This window comes from Rhizophagus irregularis, chromosome 10 (assembly GCF_026210795.1).
Source record: "Rhizophagus irregularis chromosome 10, complete sequence".
In the NCBI taxonomy this organism is placed as follows: Eukaryota; Fungi; Glomeromycota; class Glomeromycetes; order Glomerales; family Glomeraceae; genus Rhizophagus; species Rhizophagus irregularis.
The window spans coordinates 771,435-787,411 of NC_089438.1; the positions used below are offsets into that span (position 1 = coordinate 771,435).

General features: G+C 25.8%; 3 protein-coding genes across 3 annotated transcripts; all 3 read right to left on the bottom strand.

Annotated features, from left to right (window-relative positions):
* Positions 1 to 3,235: 3,235 nt before the first annotated feature.
* On the bottom strand, positions 3,236 to 3,487 carry OCT59_001715 (uncharacterized protein; the record flags this gene model as incomplete). Its single annotated transcript, XM_066144025.1, has 1 exon — positions 3,236 to 3,487. One exon carries the CDS (start codon positions 3,485 to 3,487, stop codon positions 3,236 to 3,238), a length of 252 nt encoding a protein of 83 aa, XP_065995227.1.
* A 964-nt stretch (positions 3,488 to 4,451) lies between these two features.
* Positions 4,452 to 5,016, bottom strand: OCT59_001716 (uncharacterized protein; the record flags this gene model as incomplete). The annotated part of the gene is made up of 2 exons (XM_066144026.1): positions 4,452 to 4,652; positions 4,948 to 5,016. The coding sequence occupies 2 exons, from the start codon at positions 5,014 to 5,016 to the stop codon at positions 4,452 to 4,454; spliced, it is 270 nt and encodes an 89-aa protein (XP_065995228.1).
* Positions 5,017 to 12,744: 7,728 nt separating this feature from the next.
* Positions 12,745 to 13,173, bottom strand: OCT59_001717 (uncharacterized protein; the record flags this gene model as incomplete). Its single annotated transcript, XM_025324214.1, has 1 exon — positions 12,745 to 13,173. The coding sequence occupies one exon, from the start codon at positions 13,171 to 13,173 to the stop codon at positions 12,745 to 12,747; it is 429 nt and encodes a 142-aa protein (XP_025187353.1).
* Between the last annotated feature and the right edge of the window lie 2,804 nt (positions 13,174 to 15,977).

Here is a 15,977-nt window from a genome sequence, read left to right on the forward strand (position 1 = left end):
GATGTAACTGTGTCAAAACTATTAAGAAAAAAAGAAAATAAGATTTCTTTGGTTCTCCCTTACCTCAATTATAAAATTCTGGTCATCATTTTTTTTCTGGAAATTCTACATAAAAAAAAAATAAATTATTAAATTTATCAAAAAAAAAATAACAAACCCTTCTCCCAGTCCTTTACCTTGATTACAAAAGTCCAGTCATATTTTTTCATCCGGCAATCCTACAAAAAAGAAAAATTAATTAAATTAATTAAATTCATTGAAAAAATTAACAAAAAACTTTCACTGGTCCTCCTTTACCTTAATTATAAATCTGTTCATGTTTTTCATTTGGCATTACTACAAAAAGTAAAAAATAAATTAGTTAAATTTATTAACATAAAAAAATAATGAAAAACCTTCCCCTCAGCCCCCTCCCTCACCTAAATTCCTAAAGTCCAGTTATGTTTTTCATTCGCAACCTTACAATAGAGAAAAAATAAATAAATTTATTAAAATGGACCTTTCTTCAGTCCTTCCTTACTTCAATTTCAAAGAGTCCAATCATGCTTATTGTCCAGCAACCCTACAAAATGAAAAAAAATAAACTATTAACATTTTTTTAAAAAAAAACTTCCTGTCCAGACCCTCCTTAGTTCTTTACAAAAACCCAGTCATAATTTTTGTCCAGAAATCTTTAATACAGCAAAAAAAGAAATCATCAGATGATTCGTACTATGCAATCTGTCTGATAATCTAACTTTCCTGTGCCAGATTTGCATAAATCATCGACAATTTGATAAATTTGGCAATTTCGGCTGTATAAATTCAATACGACTGTAAAAATACAATATGGCATTGCATCAGTATTTTTACAGATGTAATGTCAAAACTGTAATTAATTCGCGGATAAATATATTCATTTCATCTTTGCTCTCAGCTCTTCAGCAACTTCAGCGCTTTAGAATTTCAGGTGGGTTCTTGTTTTTTGTTCTCTTTTTTTCGTTTTCACTTTATTCTAATTTTGTTTCTTTCTAGATCCCAGTTCTTTTGCATTTCAGCTCTTCAGTTCAAAGGTAAGTCTTTTTTTCACTTTTTTTGTTTTGTTTCGTTGCTTTTTTGTTCTTTTCATTCTAACTAACTCTCTCTATTCTTAGGTCCCAGTTTTTTAGCATTTGGCTCTTCAGCTCAAAGGTACGTCTTTTTTTTCATTTTTTTTTATTTCATTTCTTTGTTCTTTTCATTCCTTTTATTTTAACCAACTCTTCTCTTTTCTTAGAACCAATTTTTTAGCATTTTGGCTCTTCAGTTTGAAGGTACAACTTTTTTTCATTTTTTTATTTGTTTCATTTCATTTCTTTTACATTCTTTTGTTCTAACCAACTCTTCTCTCTGTTTTTAGGTCCCGGTTTTTAGCATTTTGGCTCTTCGGCTCAAAGGTATGTCTTTTTTTCTCATTTTTTTTGTTTTGTTTCTTTTTTTTCATTTTTTTCATTCTAACCAACTCTTCTTTCCTCTTAGGTCCAAGTTCTTTCTTTGAAAACTTTGGCGCTTTGGTATTCAGTTCCACATTTCAGGTTTTAAGGTGGGTTTTTCTCTTTGTTTATATTTGTTTTTTTTTTATTTTCACTTCATTTTAACTTATTTTCTCTTAGGTCCCAGTTCTTTCTTTGGCTACTTCAGTGCTTTGGCATTTCAGTTTCACATACAGGTGGGTTCTTTCCTTTTTTTGTTTTCTTTTTCATTTTCTAAATTCATTTCTAAATTCTTTTTCTTTTCTTCTTTTTTTTTTGTTTCTTTCTTTTTGTTCCTTTGTTTCTCTTTTTCATTTTTTCACTGTGCTTTTTTTTCTTTTTTTTTCTTCAATACCCAAAGAAAAAGGAGAAAGGAAATGATATGAAAAAAATTATTAAAAAAAACAAATGCGTAATTATTTTTGACGTGTTATATATATAAATATCAAGATCAGTACTTTTGTACATAATGTGGTCACACAATTGTAAATGGTTATTTATGTGGTAGTCTAAACATAACACCCATATGATTGCAGTGTTTTTAAATATTAGATTATATAAATTTATTTTATTTATTATGTTTCTTCCATCTTACCCACCAATTCATCATCATCATCATCACAGTCATTATCATCATCACTACTTTTTTCATTTATTACTTCTACAACTTCTTTATTACCATAATTTTTACTCTTTTTTAACATTAATTTGGCAGCTTTTTTATCACCATGATTTTTACTTTTTTTCATTATTTTATTTGTTATATCTGCTATATCAATATATGTAATAAATAAAATTCTGTCCTGCTGCAGATAATAGTGAGAATTTTCTCTTCAGTTATAGTATAAGGAAACACTTTAATTTTGTTAATCCTTTATTTGTGTCTGATTGTATGAGCTAGTGTAGAGCCATACCTTATTCACATTTAATTGGATTTGTTGTGTAGTTTTTGTATTATTATAATCCTTCTGCTTACCCTTTGCACATTGTTTATTTTTATAAATATCAAAGAACTGACTTAACAAATTGGTGCCTTCTGCCAGAAACATAACTCAAAAGTCCCTAATATCACTAAAAATCCTTTACCCTACCATAAATTTCCTATTTTCACCTAAAATTTTATGATTAATAACATTTATTAATTATATTAATTCTTATGAATTTAATTCATTAGTAATGAATCTGCTGATATTAAAATAGAAATAGACTTTTCTTAATAATTTGGAATGTAAATTTAATGCTATAAGCCTTATTATACAATAATAGTATTCATAAATGGAAAAGTAATGATGATCAAACATTTATTTTAAATACATGATATAATTAAATAGATTTCATTAAAAAAAAAATATTAGTATTAATATATATATATTTTAAGGGAAAATTTGATGATCAGAGATCCTCTCAATGGTGTTGGAAGTATTAGAAAACCTTGCACTCATTCTGAAATTTTTAAATTCTTTATAATACCAGAAATGGACAACATTAAGACCTTTTTGTTGGAGTTCCTTGCTAGACCAATGAGGTTTAGTTAATAGATTATCCTTTTGTAAAAGTGAATAACCCATAATTTTGATGACTGGAGTTGCTGAGCATAGGAAAATATTTGTAAAAAGTGTTTATCCAAAGTTGGGCAAGATGCTGTCACAAGTAGTTCTAAGATGAACACTTTCTCTAGGAACTGATACAGCACATTCAGAATTAACATATAAATGTTTTGAACTTTTATATGATCTTGTTGATTCTTATAAAATGATCTTAGCATTCAACTCTGAAATATTCAACTCCAGGATCTTAAAAATATCTAATGAAGAATCAGAATGATGAGAAAGTAGCAAGGCAATCTTCATTATGTTATCCATTTTTCTTTTCCTTGATAGTGATATAGTTGTTGCTATTGCTGCAGTAGTTGTTATTGGTAAAGCTGGTGCTGGTGCTGATATTGCTGGTGCTGGCATTGGTATAGGAGAGAAAGAAGGAGATTTGGATTTTTTCATGTTTTATTCTAAAAAGAAGAAAGAGAGAAAAGGTGAGTATATGGGAAATATACTCAGTAAATATAATAAATAGGAAAATGGAAATATGACCAGAATAGAAGGGAATGTAAAAAAAAAAATGCATATATATGTATATGTATATATTAAAATAGGATGTAAAAAGGGAGAGTAATTGGTGCTAGGAGCTGTTAAGAAAAATTCTTTGTGCTATAAAGGAAGGTCTCCTCCAGAATTAGTAGACCTTTATAAAAGAACCCAAAACAGAATCCTTAATGCTTGTAAATATATTCTATATAACTACGACTATAACTAAAAACCTAAAGCTTCAAGTGAAAATCTGCAACCAATAAAATATATTATCAAATACACACCAAAATTTAAAGATGCTTACCTTTTTTTCCTACTTTATCAGATTGGAAACCATATTGTGAATTTCAGTTAATACCAAGAAATCAGAATCCAGAAGGTATAGCATATTATAGAAAATATGGTTATTATTATTTTTAAGTTAGTAGTACCAGAAGGAAAATTAACAGTAATCCAAGTAGAGAAGTCTTTAAGTGACCATTGGGTTGGAACAACCTGCCAAGAGTAATGAAGTTTGCCCATTGGAAAGTTGAAAGCAGTAGTTGTAGATATGTTTATAATTTGTAGCATGAAATAAGAAATATAGTTTAAGCATTTCAGTATCATTTAAAACTTTATTTCATAATATTGTGTTGAACTTGCCAGTATTTTCATGCTATAGAACATGTACTCAGTAAATCCCACTAATCATATTGCTTATTGCAAATTGGTTAAACTTATTTCTGAAATCTATGAAAAATTTTTGGGATTTTCCAGATAGCTTTTTGCTTCATTAGAATGTATTTTGATTTTAAAAATTTTTGTAATAATTTCCAAATATTTTGTTTAACAATAGGTAAGAAAAGTTTCCTAAAATCTAGGTGGGCTTTAGAAGCAGCTACAGTGGTGTTAAAATGAATCTAAAGGATTGATATAAGTCTTCAGAAATATAAGAATGGAGAAGTAATAAAGCTTCAACAGAAATGGAAAGGTCCTTGAACATCCACTTGAAAATACTAGAATATTCAATTGAATCTGTGATATATAAGGAAAGTTTATCCATATGTTTAATGAGAATTTCTTTTGCAATCTTGGCAAGCTATATGAAAGTATTTAAAATGTGAGAAAGTAACACAGAGCAACTTCATATATGCTTGTTAGTTTCCATAGTTCCATGATATAAAAGACAAGAGGTATCATGTTTAATAATATTCAGAAAATTACAATCTAAAATATCCAACATTGGTAAAGTCATAAGATTCTTATAATTAGCATCTGTTTTCTCTTGTCATCTATTATTATTCCATATTTCAGTTGTGTAAAATAGCCTCCATCTGAGAATATTTATTTTCTTTATTATATTCAGCTATTTCTTTATCTTCCTTTAATTGTACATTAGCTTTTGGAAGTTGACATATTTCCTCTTCCAGCTTAACAATTTTCTCATCTCTTCGTATAACCATTTTTTAAGCATTCCAGGATTCTTCTTAAGACATACCAGATTTATCCTTCTCTTCTTCTTCCTATGACCAAATATTGGATGAATATGTTGATAATAATCCAGAATAATTTTTTTTTTCATTTCTAACCTCAATTTATACTTAAACATATAATTCAAGAAAAATATCATCTAGTATTTGTTCAGGTAAATACTGTTTTCCATTTGAATCAAATGAAGACTTTGTAATAAACCATTTTCCACTAGGAGGACTGGATAAGATCATTAAAGATCATTCCTTTTATTACTTGTATATTGGATTTGTATAGCACCTTTTTAAGTTTATTGTAACTAAACTGAGAATTGATTTTCTCAGAGGAAAAATGGAAGAGTCTTTATGATATAATAAGTTAAATTTGCAAAATTTAATGAAATAAAACTTTCCATAGTTGAATATTTGTTACAGTCACTTGAAATGAAATATATTATTTTTCTCTCCAAAAAATTTGGTCATGTGATCAACAGAAGAGAGTCCTACTTATTCATTTAAATTTTGTAATAATTATATAAATAAACTATTAAATTAAATTATTAAATATTAGAGATAAAAAATTCAAAGCAACAACTAATATAAAGAGAGGGCCATATCAGAGACTTCTTCTTCATTCAATATTATTCTATGTTTTTGCAAAATAGTTTTTTGCTTGTGAATATTTATCTCCAGCCCATTCTTTGTCTTCTTTCAATTAACTTTTCTATTCATATATTTTGTAGATTTTTGCTTAATCCTATAATTTAATATTTACAAATAGTAAATATAACAATTGTATTATATTGGTATATTATTATTATATAGAAATGATAATTAAATGAGTTGCTTAGAGAAATAAATAACTAATGTAAAATTATTGAAGATTTTAATAACAAATGTAAAATGTGAATAATATTATAAAAATGGGTAATAAAACTTTACTAGATTACTTTTTAAAACTATGAAATAATTATAATTATGTTTACCAAGGTAAATATTTTTCCTTATATTATAATGAAACTATTGTTTGTGTTTGATATTCAATTCTTGGTATTATTACTTTTTATAAATGTACTTTCTTTTGCTTGTTGTAATGATTTTTCATATTAAAATATATATCACTAAATCTACTTATTATACCTATTTATAATGTTTATTTTTCTTTTCAATTTGAATTTGTTTTTTTACACTGTTTTATCCATTGATATTCAAAAATAAAAAAAATAAAACCGCAATAATAATATTAAAATAATATCAATAGAGTAATGTAGAAGGTCTGTCCATCTTTGTCATGTATAAAAAAAATATTGCAAGTCATGTAAAGTATAAACTGTTAATGCTAAAAAAACTTAAGATGATTTAAATTCCTTAAATGTCCTCTTTCATTTAATATATAGATTATTAATTTTTTAAATAAATTTTTTAACATATCTTTACAACAGTGCTTTCTTTCCATTTTCAGATTTCAGATTCTTTAGAGTTGTACTTACTACAGTGATGGTGGATGATTATTAAGTTTCCTATATAAATACTGTATAATAGTCTAATAAATATCTTAAAAATATAAATCATAATAATCTTGTTATTATCTGTCTCCTTCCTATATACAAAGTATTAATTTAAAATCAATATACAGTATTTACAAAATACATAATAAATATAAATATAATATGAGTTTTACTTACATTTGATTTAATATTGATTGATAAATATTATATTGAATTTTTTTTATTGAAGTTACATTCTGATGGTATGTTTGGTTTATCTGACAGTAATGATAATGGGGCTGTATTTAGGTACTCCAATTATGAAGATATGCCCATGATTTATCAGATATTACAACACCATATTTATTTTTAATCACAGCACATTTATGAGTTTATTAATATGAATATTAGAATCTATACAATTAATAAGATGCCATGCTATACTAATATAATTGACTTCCCCATATGTGCACTGTTGATTAATCATTTTTTCTGTGCAAGTAGAATACTAGAATATGTGTAAAATAAATCATCTTAAATATGATAGTTCTTGCAGTCTTAGGATGGTGACTAAGGGACCTGCTGCATTCCAAATCTATAATATTATTTATGACATAAATAGGTATATTAACTCTGAGCTTTTCAGTATGTTGAGTTAGACCATGCAGTTGTTGCTAAATCTTTTTATGATAAGCTTGGCAAAAAGTTTCCTTAGACATTCTATTAGAGAATCAGTTTAGTGTTGTTCAGCCTATATTGCTTTTGGGAATGGAAAAATTTTGCAAAGTGGTCCATTCATTTGGAAAGATTAGTGTGATTGATAGATGATTTTGTGAATCATTGGAAAAAATCATGAGCTTTGATGCCTGTTTTTTTGATCAATTTGTATCCAATATTTGATAGTCCAGGTGCAGATTTATCATTGCATTCTTTTAAAGTATTGAGCCATTCATCCTGTTCTAGTTCTCTCATTATATTTGTGTATATGTTGTCATTAATCAATGCAATAGGTTCATAGTAAGGAATCCTATCTGGTTGTATGGTATCAAATCCATGTTTATGCTTTTATTAAATGTCTATGTATTATTCTGCACTTTTATCTAAAATCTTATTCAGATCAGTGATCAAATTTATTTATCTAGTATCTTTATCTTTGTATTTAAAATAGTCAAACACAATTTTTCCTTAGTGTCAGACTGTCAGTTCAATAAACTATTTAACATTTTAGTTTGGTTGTTTTGAATCATCAAAGCCCATTTATTGATATACACACGTCAAATGACCAAAAACAAGCAAAAAAAATGGCTAGAATTGCATAAACTATTCGCAAATTTATATAAACTATTTACAAATAGTATAGGTTAATTCGCAAATAGCCAAAAACAGCCAAGAATAGCTAAGAATAGCTAAGAATAGCCAAGAATAGCCACTGCTTTTTGCGCCATTTTTTTTGCCGATTTTTAGCATTTCGACCTGTGATAATCTTCTATTAGTCTATTAGTACATTTTCCACTTTTGAACTATATTTTTTAATGATGTTAAATGTGCTTGACCATACTTATTTAATGTGCATAGCCCATTTGTTATTCCAAGTTTTAAAAATAGGAAATAAAATAAAAAAGTTACTCAATAACAAATTTAATTTTATATCGACCAGATTTTTCACAAACTACCAGTTTTGGACTATCAGCCTGAAATCATTGGCATTCCAGCTTATTATAATTAAATAATTAGTAGTAATTTTTAGCAAAATGATTAATAATGTATAATGAACTAAGTCATATTAATATATAAACTAATAAGTAAATTTCTGGTACTTCCTCCACTTTGTTATGTTTATTAATGAATTTGATATAATTGCTGAATTTATTTCTGATGTTTGATGTTGGTCATTACATGCCAATTTAAATATTTGTTGCAGGTTGAATACATAAGTTTCAATCTCCACATTTGTATTTATAGTATGAGTCAGTAGAGCTGATTGCTTTTTAGACATATTATTATCATTTTTGATCTTATTAACCATTTACTTACACACAACACAGTACTGGTGCTCTTTATGCATCTATTTGTAATCTTCCAAGATCAGAAAGGAATAAACCTGAAAATATTATATATTTAGGTTTTTTGCCAGGGCTGAAAGAGGTGGGGTTAGAACGAATCAATCATTATTTATCTCCTATTGTAGATTATGAGGGATCATTGCTTTTGCACTTTGTAACATGACATCTTTAATACTCATCCATATCTTATTAATATCTGATGATAAACTGTATTGTTCTTTATAGTTTATTCAAATAATTCCACAAATCAGAGTTTGAAAATTTACTGAGCATGAGACAAATGTATGTAATAAGCAAATGCTAACATTTTATTTGCCTTTCTTCATCAATACCCAGAGAACCTAAGGAGCCTTCACTCAATCACCAATTCTTTTCTTTTTTGTTAGCTTCATTTATATTTGTTTCTGTATTCACACCTGTCTGTAGCTGTTGCATAAATCAGTGGTATCAATTTTGCTTGAGTCCACTGCTTGATAGTTGTTTTCTGATATTATTTCTGGTATCATCACTGGTTTTTTCCAAATGCTCCAAACATATATTTCTTTATATTTCTGTAAATTTTTCATCAAGAACATTAAGAGTTCAAATTTAAAATAATTGAAATATATTATTCAACAAAGTTAGTGTTGTTAACAGTCCATAAATAATCTATTCAATTTTAAGAATAATTAATATATTACTAAATCTATAATATTCTTTTCATACATTTTTTATATACTATTTATTTGTATATTAAGTGTCATTTGATGTAATATCTTGATTTATGATATCAATCATCCATTTTTGTTTTTCAAGTTTTAAAGCTTTTTAAGTAATGCCATATTTCCCTATGAAATCTTTTGTCTTTCTATTGGCATATTTTCCATTTATTTTAACATTAATAGTTCCTTTTCAAATTTTCAAATAATAAATAATTTATGAAATTAAATCATAATTATTAGTTATTAATATTTTAAATTATTCATAGTTGAAATTATAAATTCGAGATTATATTTTTGTCTAGTATTATTTTCTTTCCATTTACCTAGTTTTTGTTGTAATATCTCATTAATTAATAATTATAATTCTTTAATCACTTTGACACAAAAATCCTTTTCTGTTGTCTTATTATTATTACATTTGATCTCATGGAAGGCATAATATCAAAATCAAGGCAAATTGGATATGGCTTCCCCTTGTGCTTGTTTCGCACGATCTTCTGCCACATTCGAATAGTTTCCTGAGAGGTTTTACTGATTTTCGTGCTTATCAAAATAATTATTTTAGTTCTAAATAAATACACGAATTAAAAGTATATGGGAAACAATGATAAACTTTATAAACCCTAAGATATATATACCATGCTTTTTTCTTTATAGATTCATCATAATTAACATATTTGGCCATATATAGACTAGCAATTCCTGTGCCTTTTATTATTCCAGTAACTATGTTTTTTTTTCAGGATAATATAATAAGTCATTCTTTAAATCTTTTCAATATTTTATTCAAATATCCCCTAGTTCTCAGGGTGGTGATTCGTAATCTCCAAATTATAACGATTAAGTATCATTAGCCATCATCCAAGTTTGCCAACGGGGTTAGTCACTTTCATGAGGTATTTCAATGCAGCGTGGTCAATGATAACCATGAATTTTTGACCATGTAATGATGTAAATGGTGATGGAAATATTTAACAGCCCATACTATCACCAAACATTCCAATTCAGTAACTCCACAGTTTCATTCATACTTATTCAAGGTCCGACTTGCATAAGCTATCATCCTTTTCTTATTCAATTCATCTTTTTGTGACAATATAACTCCTAGAGCAAAAGTCAAAGCATCCATAAAAATAATTTTGCAATAATTCGCAATTTTGAGCTTCAACTCTAATTTAAGCATTTATACAACTATCAATGATGTTTAAAAAAACTATTATTCTCTTTATAATGAAAATTTTTCCTAGTTATATGTGGTATTAATCTTATTATTATTATTGAATAATCAAATTAGTGATCAATAAAAAAAAATCCCACCAGAATTATATTTTGTGAAATAATTTTTTAGTATAGGATTTATGTATTTTATAACAAATTCCTTCTGATCTTTGGAAGATTGACTTATGGTCGAGTTTATGTGGTAGTCTTCTGACAGTAACTATAAACCATGTTCAATTAAAATCTGTTTAATTCCTTTTGGTTCACCATTTTAATTTATTGAGAATATCAATTCTAAAAACGTAAGAAATATCTATCCAGTGTGGTAAGAACAGGATAACAAATACAACAAGATTCGTCAGGTAATTTCAATAAAGGGATATTAATAAGATATATATGGTGAAACTGATCGTGACGTTTCAAGAGGTATTGATTGATGTTGATTATTTGACCCAAAAACTGAGTCCCACATTTTGATTATTGCAACTTCTACTTCACTTGTCCATGTGACATTTGCTAACATTTTTTTCCTGATCCTTATATTGTATACAAGAAAATAATTCACTTGAGCATAAAATGTTTTTGTTATAAATTCTGGTGTAGCAATTGGTATATTTGCCCATTTGTCAACTTCTATACGTTCTTTTTCAAGATTTACCGTAAATTGAGGCGTTGTCCTCTAGGAGTCAGCTGGTCCATATCCATAGTGTCATCATTTACCAGTTCATTGATATTTAGGGATTTCAGAAGAAAGGAACGAGATGTTTGAAGTTGACCAGCAGTTGAACTTTGGACAAGAGCACGTTCATAATAATAAATTATAGATATATAAAATAAATAAAGACATTGTATAATATTATAAAATTTCACGTGAAAAACTAGAATAGAAAACTTATTTTATAAAAAGTGGGATGAAAGCGAAAGAGAAAATAAAGAAAAAAAATAATTTCATAAAAAGTATAAAATATAAAAATAATTATAAACAATAATAAGTTTAAAATAAAAATAATAAAAGATAATATACTGTATATATGTAAAAAAAAAATATTAAAAAAACATTTATTTTTGGATGAATTAAAAAATTTGTTAATTAAATTTTTCATTTACTAAGTTCATAATAAATATAAATAATGATTAACAATTTGTTTAAAAAAAAAGTTTGACAATTTCAAAGATAATAAATGTTTGTGTTTTAAAAGAAGAATATATATAAAAAAAAGTAGTGTCAATAATTTCAATTGATTTTATTATAATTATAATTATAATATTTTTTTTTTTATATAAAAAATATATGTAAAAATGTGTTTTGTAAAATTTTTAGATATTTTTTTTATTATTATTACATAGCTAAATAAATGATTGGATATAATAGAATGTTGAAAAAGTATTAATAGTAAAAAAATTTTTTTTTGTTAATTTATTTCATTAAAAAAAAAAAGAATAATATAAGGAGAAAAGTTTTGAGGGGTTTTTATAGTTTCATAATTAAGTAATAGATTTTGTCCAAAGCCACAATTAATGTGAAAGTTGGCTTGGAATCAAAAAATTCTAAGCCCATAATTCATATGAAATTATTACATAATGTAGATAATGTAGAAGCCCTAGCCCCTAGGAGATCATAATATGTACTGTACCATGTGAATTCCATGTATTATTAATAAACCAACATATTAAAAAAGGCAGCTATAACAATTAACGAGCATCGGGATCGTAAAATTCAACAAACGTAAACAGATTGGGACTAATTGACCTCCCAAAATACAAAAAATATGGTTAGGTCCTCTGTTTAAGGAAAGATTTCGTAAGTATCCATTTTTTTCTATAGAAAAAGTATAATTATTATAGGTGGCACCATTTATTATATTAATAAATACAGTATTTCTTCATCTATTTTATTTTTAATATTGATTTACGGTAATCATTAATAAATTATTTATCAAATAAAAATAAATTAAAAATAAAGAATCACGAATTCACGATTTATTATTAAAACTTACAATTGTCAACATAAAAAAAAAAAATTAAACACATATAATGCTCATTTGAAAATAAACTTTTACAATTCACAGGATGTTGAATATTTAATAAGTTGCAAGTTGCAGTTCAAGGATTGTAAATTTCTATGTATGGAAAATGTTACTTATTGACAAAAGGCTACAGCTAAAGCGATACAAATAAAAATAAAATAAAATAAAAAAATAATAAATATATAAGAATCAAAAAGAAATGAAATAATGAAATAATTTTAATTTATTATCGAAATTGTCTAAATTGAGTAAAATGAATATTATCGTATTGAGAAAAAGTTGGTATAAGAATAACCTTATACCCAGGGATCTCAAAAGTATGGATCTCGGACCGAGAAGGGCTAATAATATTAGTCATATTAAATGGATTTGGTGGAGAACAGTTATTAGTCATGTTAAATAATAAATTTGGTGGATTTTCAACATTTTGTTGAGATGGAAGAGGGTAGGAATGCGAAGTAGAAGCAATGCTTTCGTTAAGCGCAGTATAATTATTATTTACGTAAGGCACGTAAGGAGTTGTTGAAGTATAATTATTATTATCATATGTAGAAAAGTTATTATAAGTTATATTTGAAGAATGGCTCTGTTCCGGTCGAATAACAGAATTAGTTGTTGATTGTTGATTATTTTGCAAAGGGTAATTATTATTCATGGTTAAACTCTTAAAATTTATTAGATTTATAAAGTGTTAGAAATTTTTACCAATTTTAATTATTATTTGAAAAAAATCTCGGCTTTTTATAATAAAACGATGTATAGTATTTTAATATCGCGTGATGCAGATTTGAACCAAAAAAAAAGATTGTTTTTATTTATTACATAAGTTAGAAATATATACATTATCTAGATGTTTGATTGTTAAAAGGTTTCTATCTGCAATTCCATTTGATATCCAAGCAATTAAAATAGTATGTAATAAGACTAAATTCATTATATTCTTTTAAAGATTTATTTATTTTTAAGGTTAAGACGGGGTCACTCACCTATACAGTAGATTCATTATAGTTTAATTTTCATTGGCTTGTGGTCATGTTACATTACGTTATTATGCATTTCTGATGACATCAATTTTTAGCGATCAAAATTTTCAATATCCCAACCATCGATTATAAATTTCTACTAATTTTTTTCGATTAAAGCGATTGGTTTAATATGATATTCACGGATAAGATAAATGTTAAATATTGGAATAATTCGTTCAATAATTAACATAATGAATCTTTAAATGCGTACAAGGATTCAATTTTAGAATTGGATCGGAAAAGAAGACATGAAATTCATTGAAAATTATTATTATGAAAGATTCATATGTAATTCTTGTAATCACTCTTTTAATAACAAATTATAATTAAGGATGTAAATTTTACTTACGAATTTGTTTTATTCAGTGTATAATAATTTTAGTAATTGGGCGTTTTTTTTTCATATGTTATTTCTACATTAACTTTTTTAGTTCAACGTAATAAAAATACTATTGTTTGTGTTGTCATCAATGATCAAATCAAAAAATGATTTAAATGTTGAAAAAAAAAGTTGTGGAATAAACAAATAATGTAAATTTAAGATAGATGTACAGTATGTTTTTAAGTTTAAAATGGTAAATCCTGAAAGTCTTTGAAGGTAACATTCAGATCTTCAATTGTTTTCAATGTTATTTTTAGTTTTTACCCAATTTTAAGAGTTTTATGACAATTGATAGTTATGATAGTTATGAGAAAAAATTATTTTGTTCATACCCAAGTTATTAATTTTTTTTTCTTTAACCAAGAAAATTGTTCTTTTAGAAAAAACGAAATTTTTTTGAAAAAACAGCAAAAATTTTCGTAAATTATTTTTAACTACGATTTTTTTTTATTTATTAAACCTGGTAAAAACGGCAACTTCATTCATGAAAAAAAAAGAATCTTATTAGTTTCACAAATTCAGCCGAAATTTAGAACGGCATACCAAATAAGGATAAACTTCCATTACAATGATAAGCTAAACCATATTTGTATTTATTGTATTCCCGTCAAAAAGAGTTTTTAAAAAAAGGAAATTCTTTCAAAGTGAAAGTTGTGTGGCTACACAACAAAACGATTAAAATGAATATTATAAACTTGTTCTAGCGCTGTTGAAATTTGGAAATGATAATAAAGAAATAAGAATAAAAGAAAGTTTTTATGTGAATCTAACCTAAATAAGTCATCAGTAAAACGATAAAAAAAAATTTAATTCCTAATTTCCCAAATTTTATAACTAGGCAAAAAAAACAAAACAAACACAACACATCTATTTTATGTTTTGTCATTCATTCCATTCGATTTTTTCACGCCTGTGATGTCACGTGAAAATGTATATCATATATCATATGCGGTGATCTTTAACAGTTGTGATATTTAACTATAATAACCTCATTGATTTTTGAGTGATGAATTTCCCTGTATACTAGCTGTAGACTGTTGCGTTGCAACAGGATTAATTTATGCTAATATACTGTCCATCTTTATATTCGTGGCCTTTTTCCTTTTTCTGCTGTAGACCTATCTTTCTTTACATAATCTTTTTTACGTTGTTCAGGAAACGGAAAGATGTATGGCAACCACTTTAGTATCATTAAAACATATATGATTCTCAATATAATCAAATATTTTATTTTGTGTCACTACAACTTAACCAAAAAAAATATTACAATAAAAAATGAATAATAAAAAAAAAAAGTCTTTTATTATTGTTGTTAATTATTAATAATAATTAATATCACTAAAAAAATCTATTTAACAATAAGATAATCAAACCGAATTATAATAAAAAAAAACCTGAAAATACTAATAGAAATTTTTTTTGTGTTGAAAGAAATATCGAAAATGAAAAAAAAAATAATTAAAAAAAAAATTTATTTTCAGCAACCGAAAATAAAAAAAATCTAATTAAAAAAAAATTATTTTCGGTTTGAACTAAAATAATAAAAAATAAAAAAAAATGATTAAAAAAAAAATTTCGGCTTGAACCAAAAAATAAAAAAAAAATGATTAAAAAAAATTTATTTTTCGGTATTTGAACTAAAAAAAATGAAAATAAAAAAATTAAGAAAAAATTTTTTCAGTATTGGACAAAAAAAAACGAAAATAAAAATAATTAAAAATTTTTTCGGTTTGTAAAAAAAGAACCTAACCAAATTATCGGTAAAAAAAGAAAAAAATAAAATAAAGTGATCTGCTGCGGCTGATCGCATCGTTGGAGATGAAATTAAAAAAGATAAATTGAGCTTAGCCTTATCTTATTAGCAAATATCTGGTCAAAATTTCGAACTGTATTATAAAAAATTTTATTGTTAAATACGAATTATTGCGTTATTTGTCTAAAAAATTTATCACGAATATAATTTTCAATTGCTTCAATGTCATATGAGCCTCCATTTCCCTTGCGTAATGCTTATTATACAAAGCAAAACACATGGTACGCGCTGTTAACATT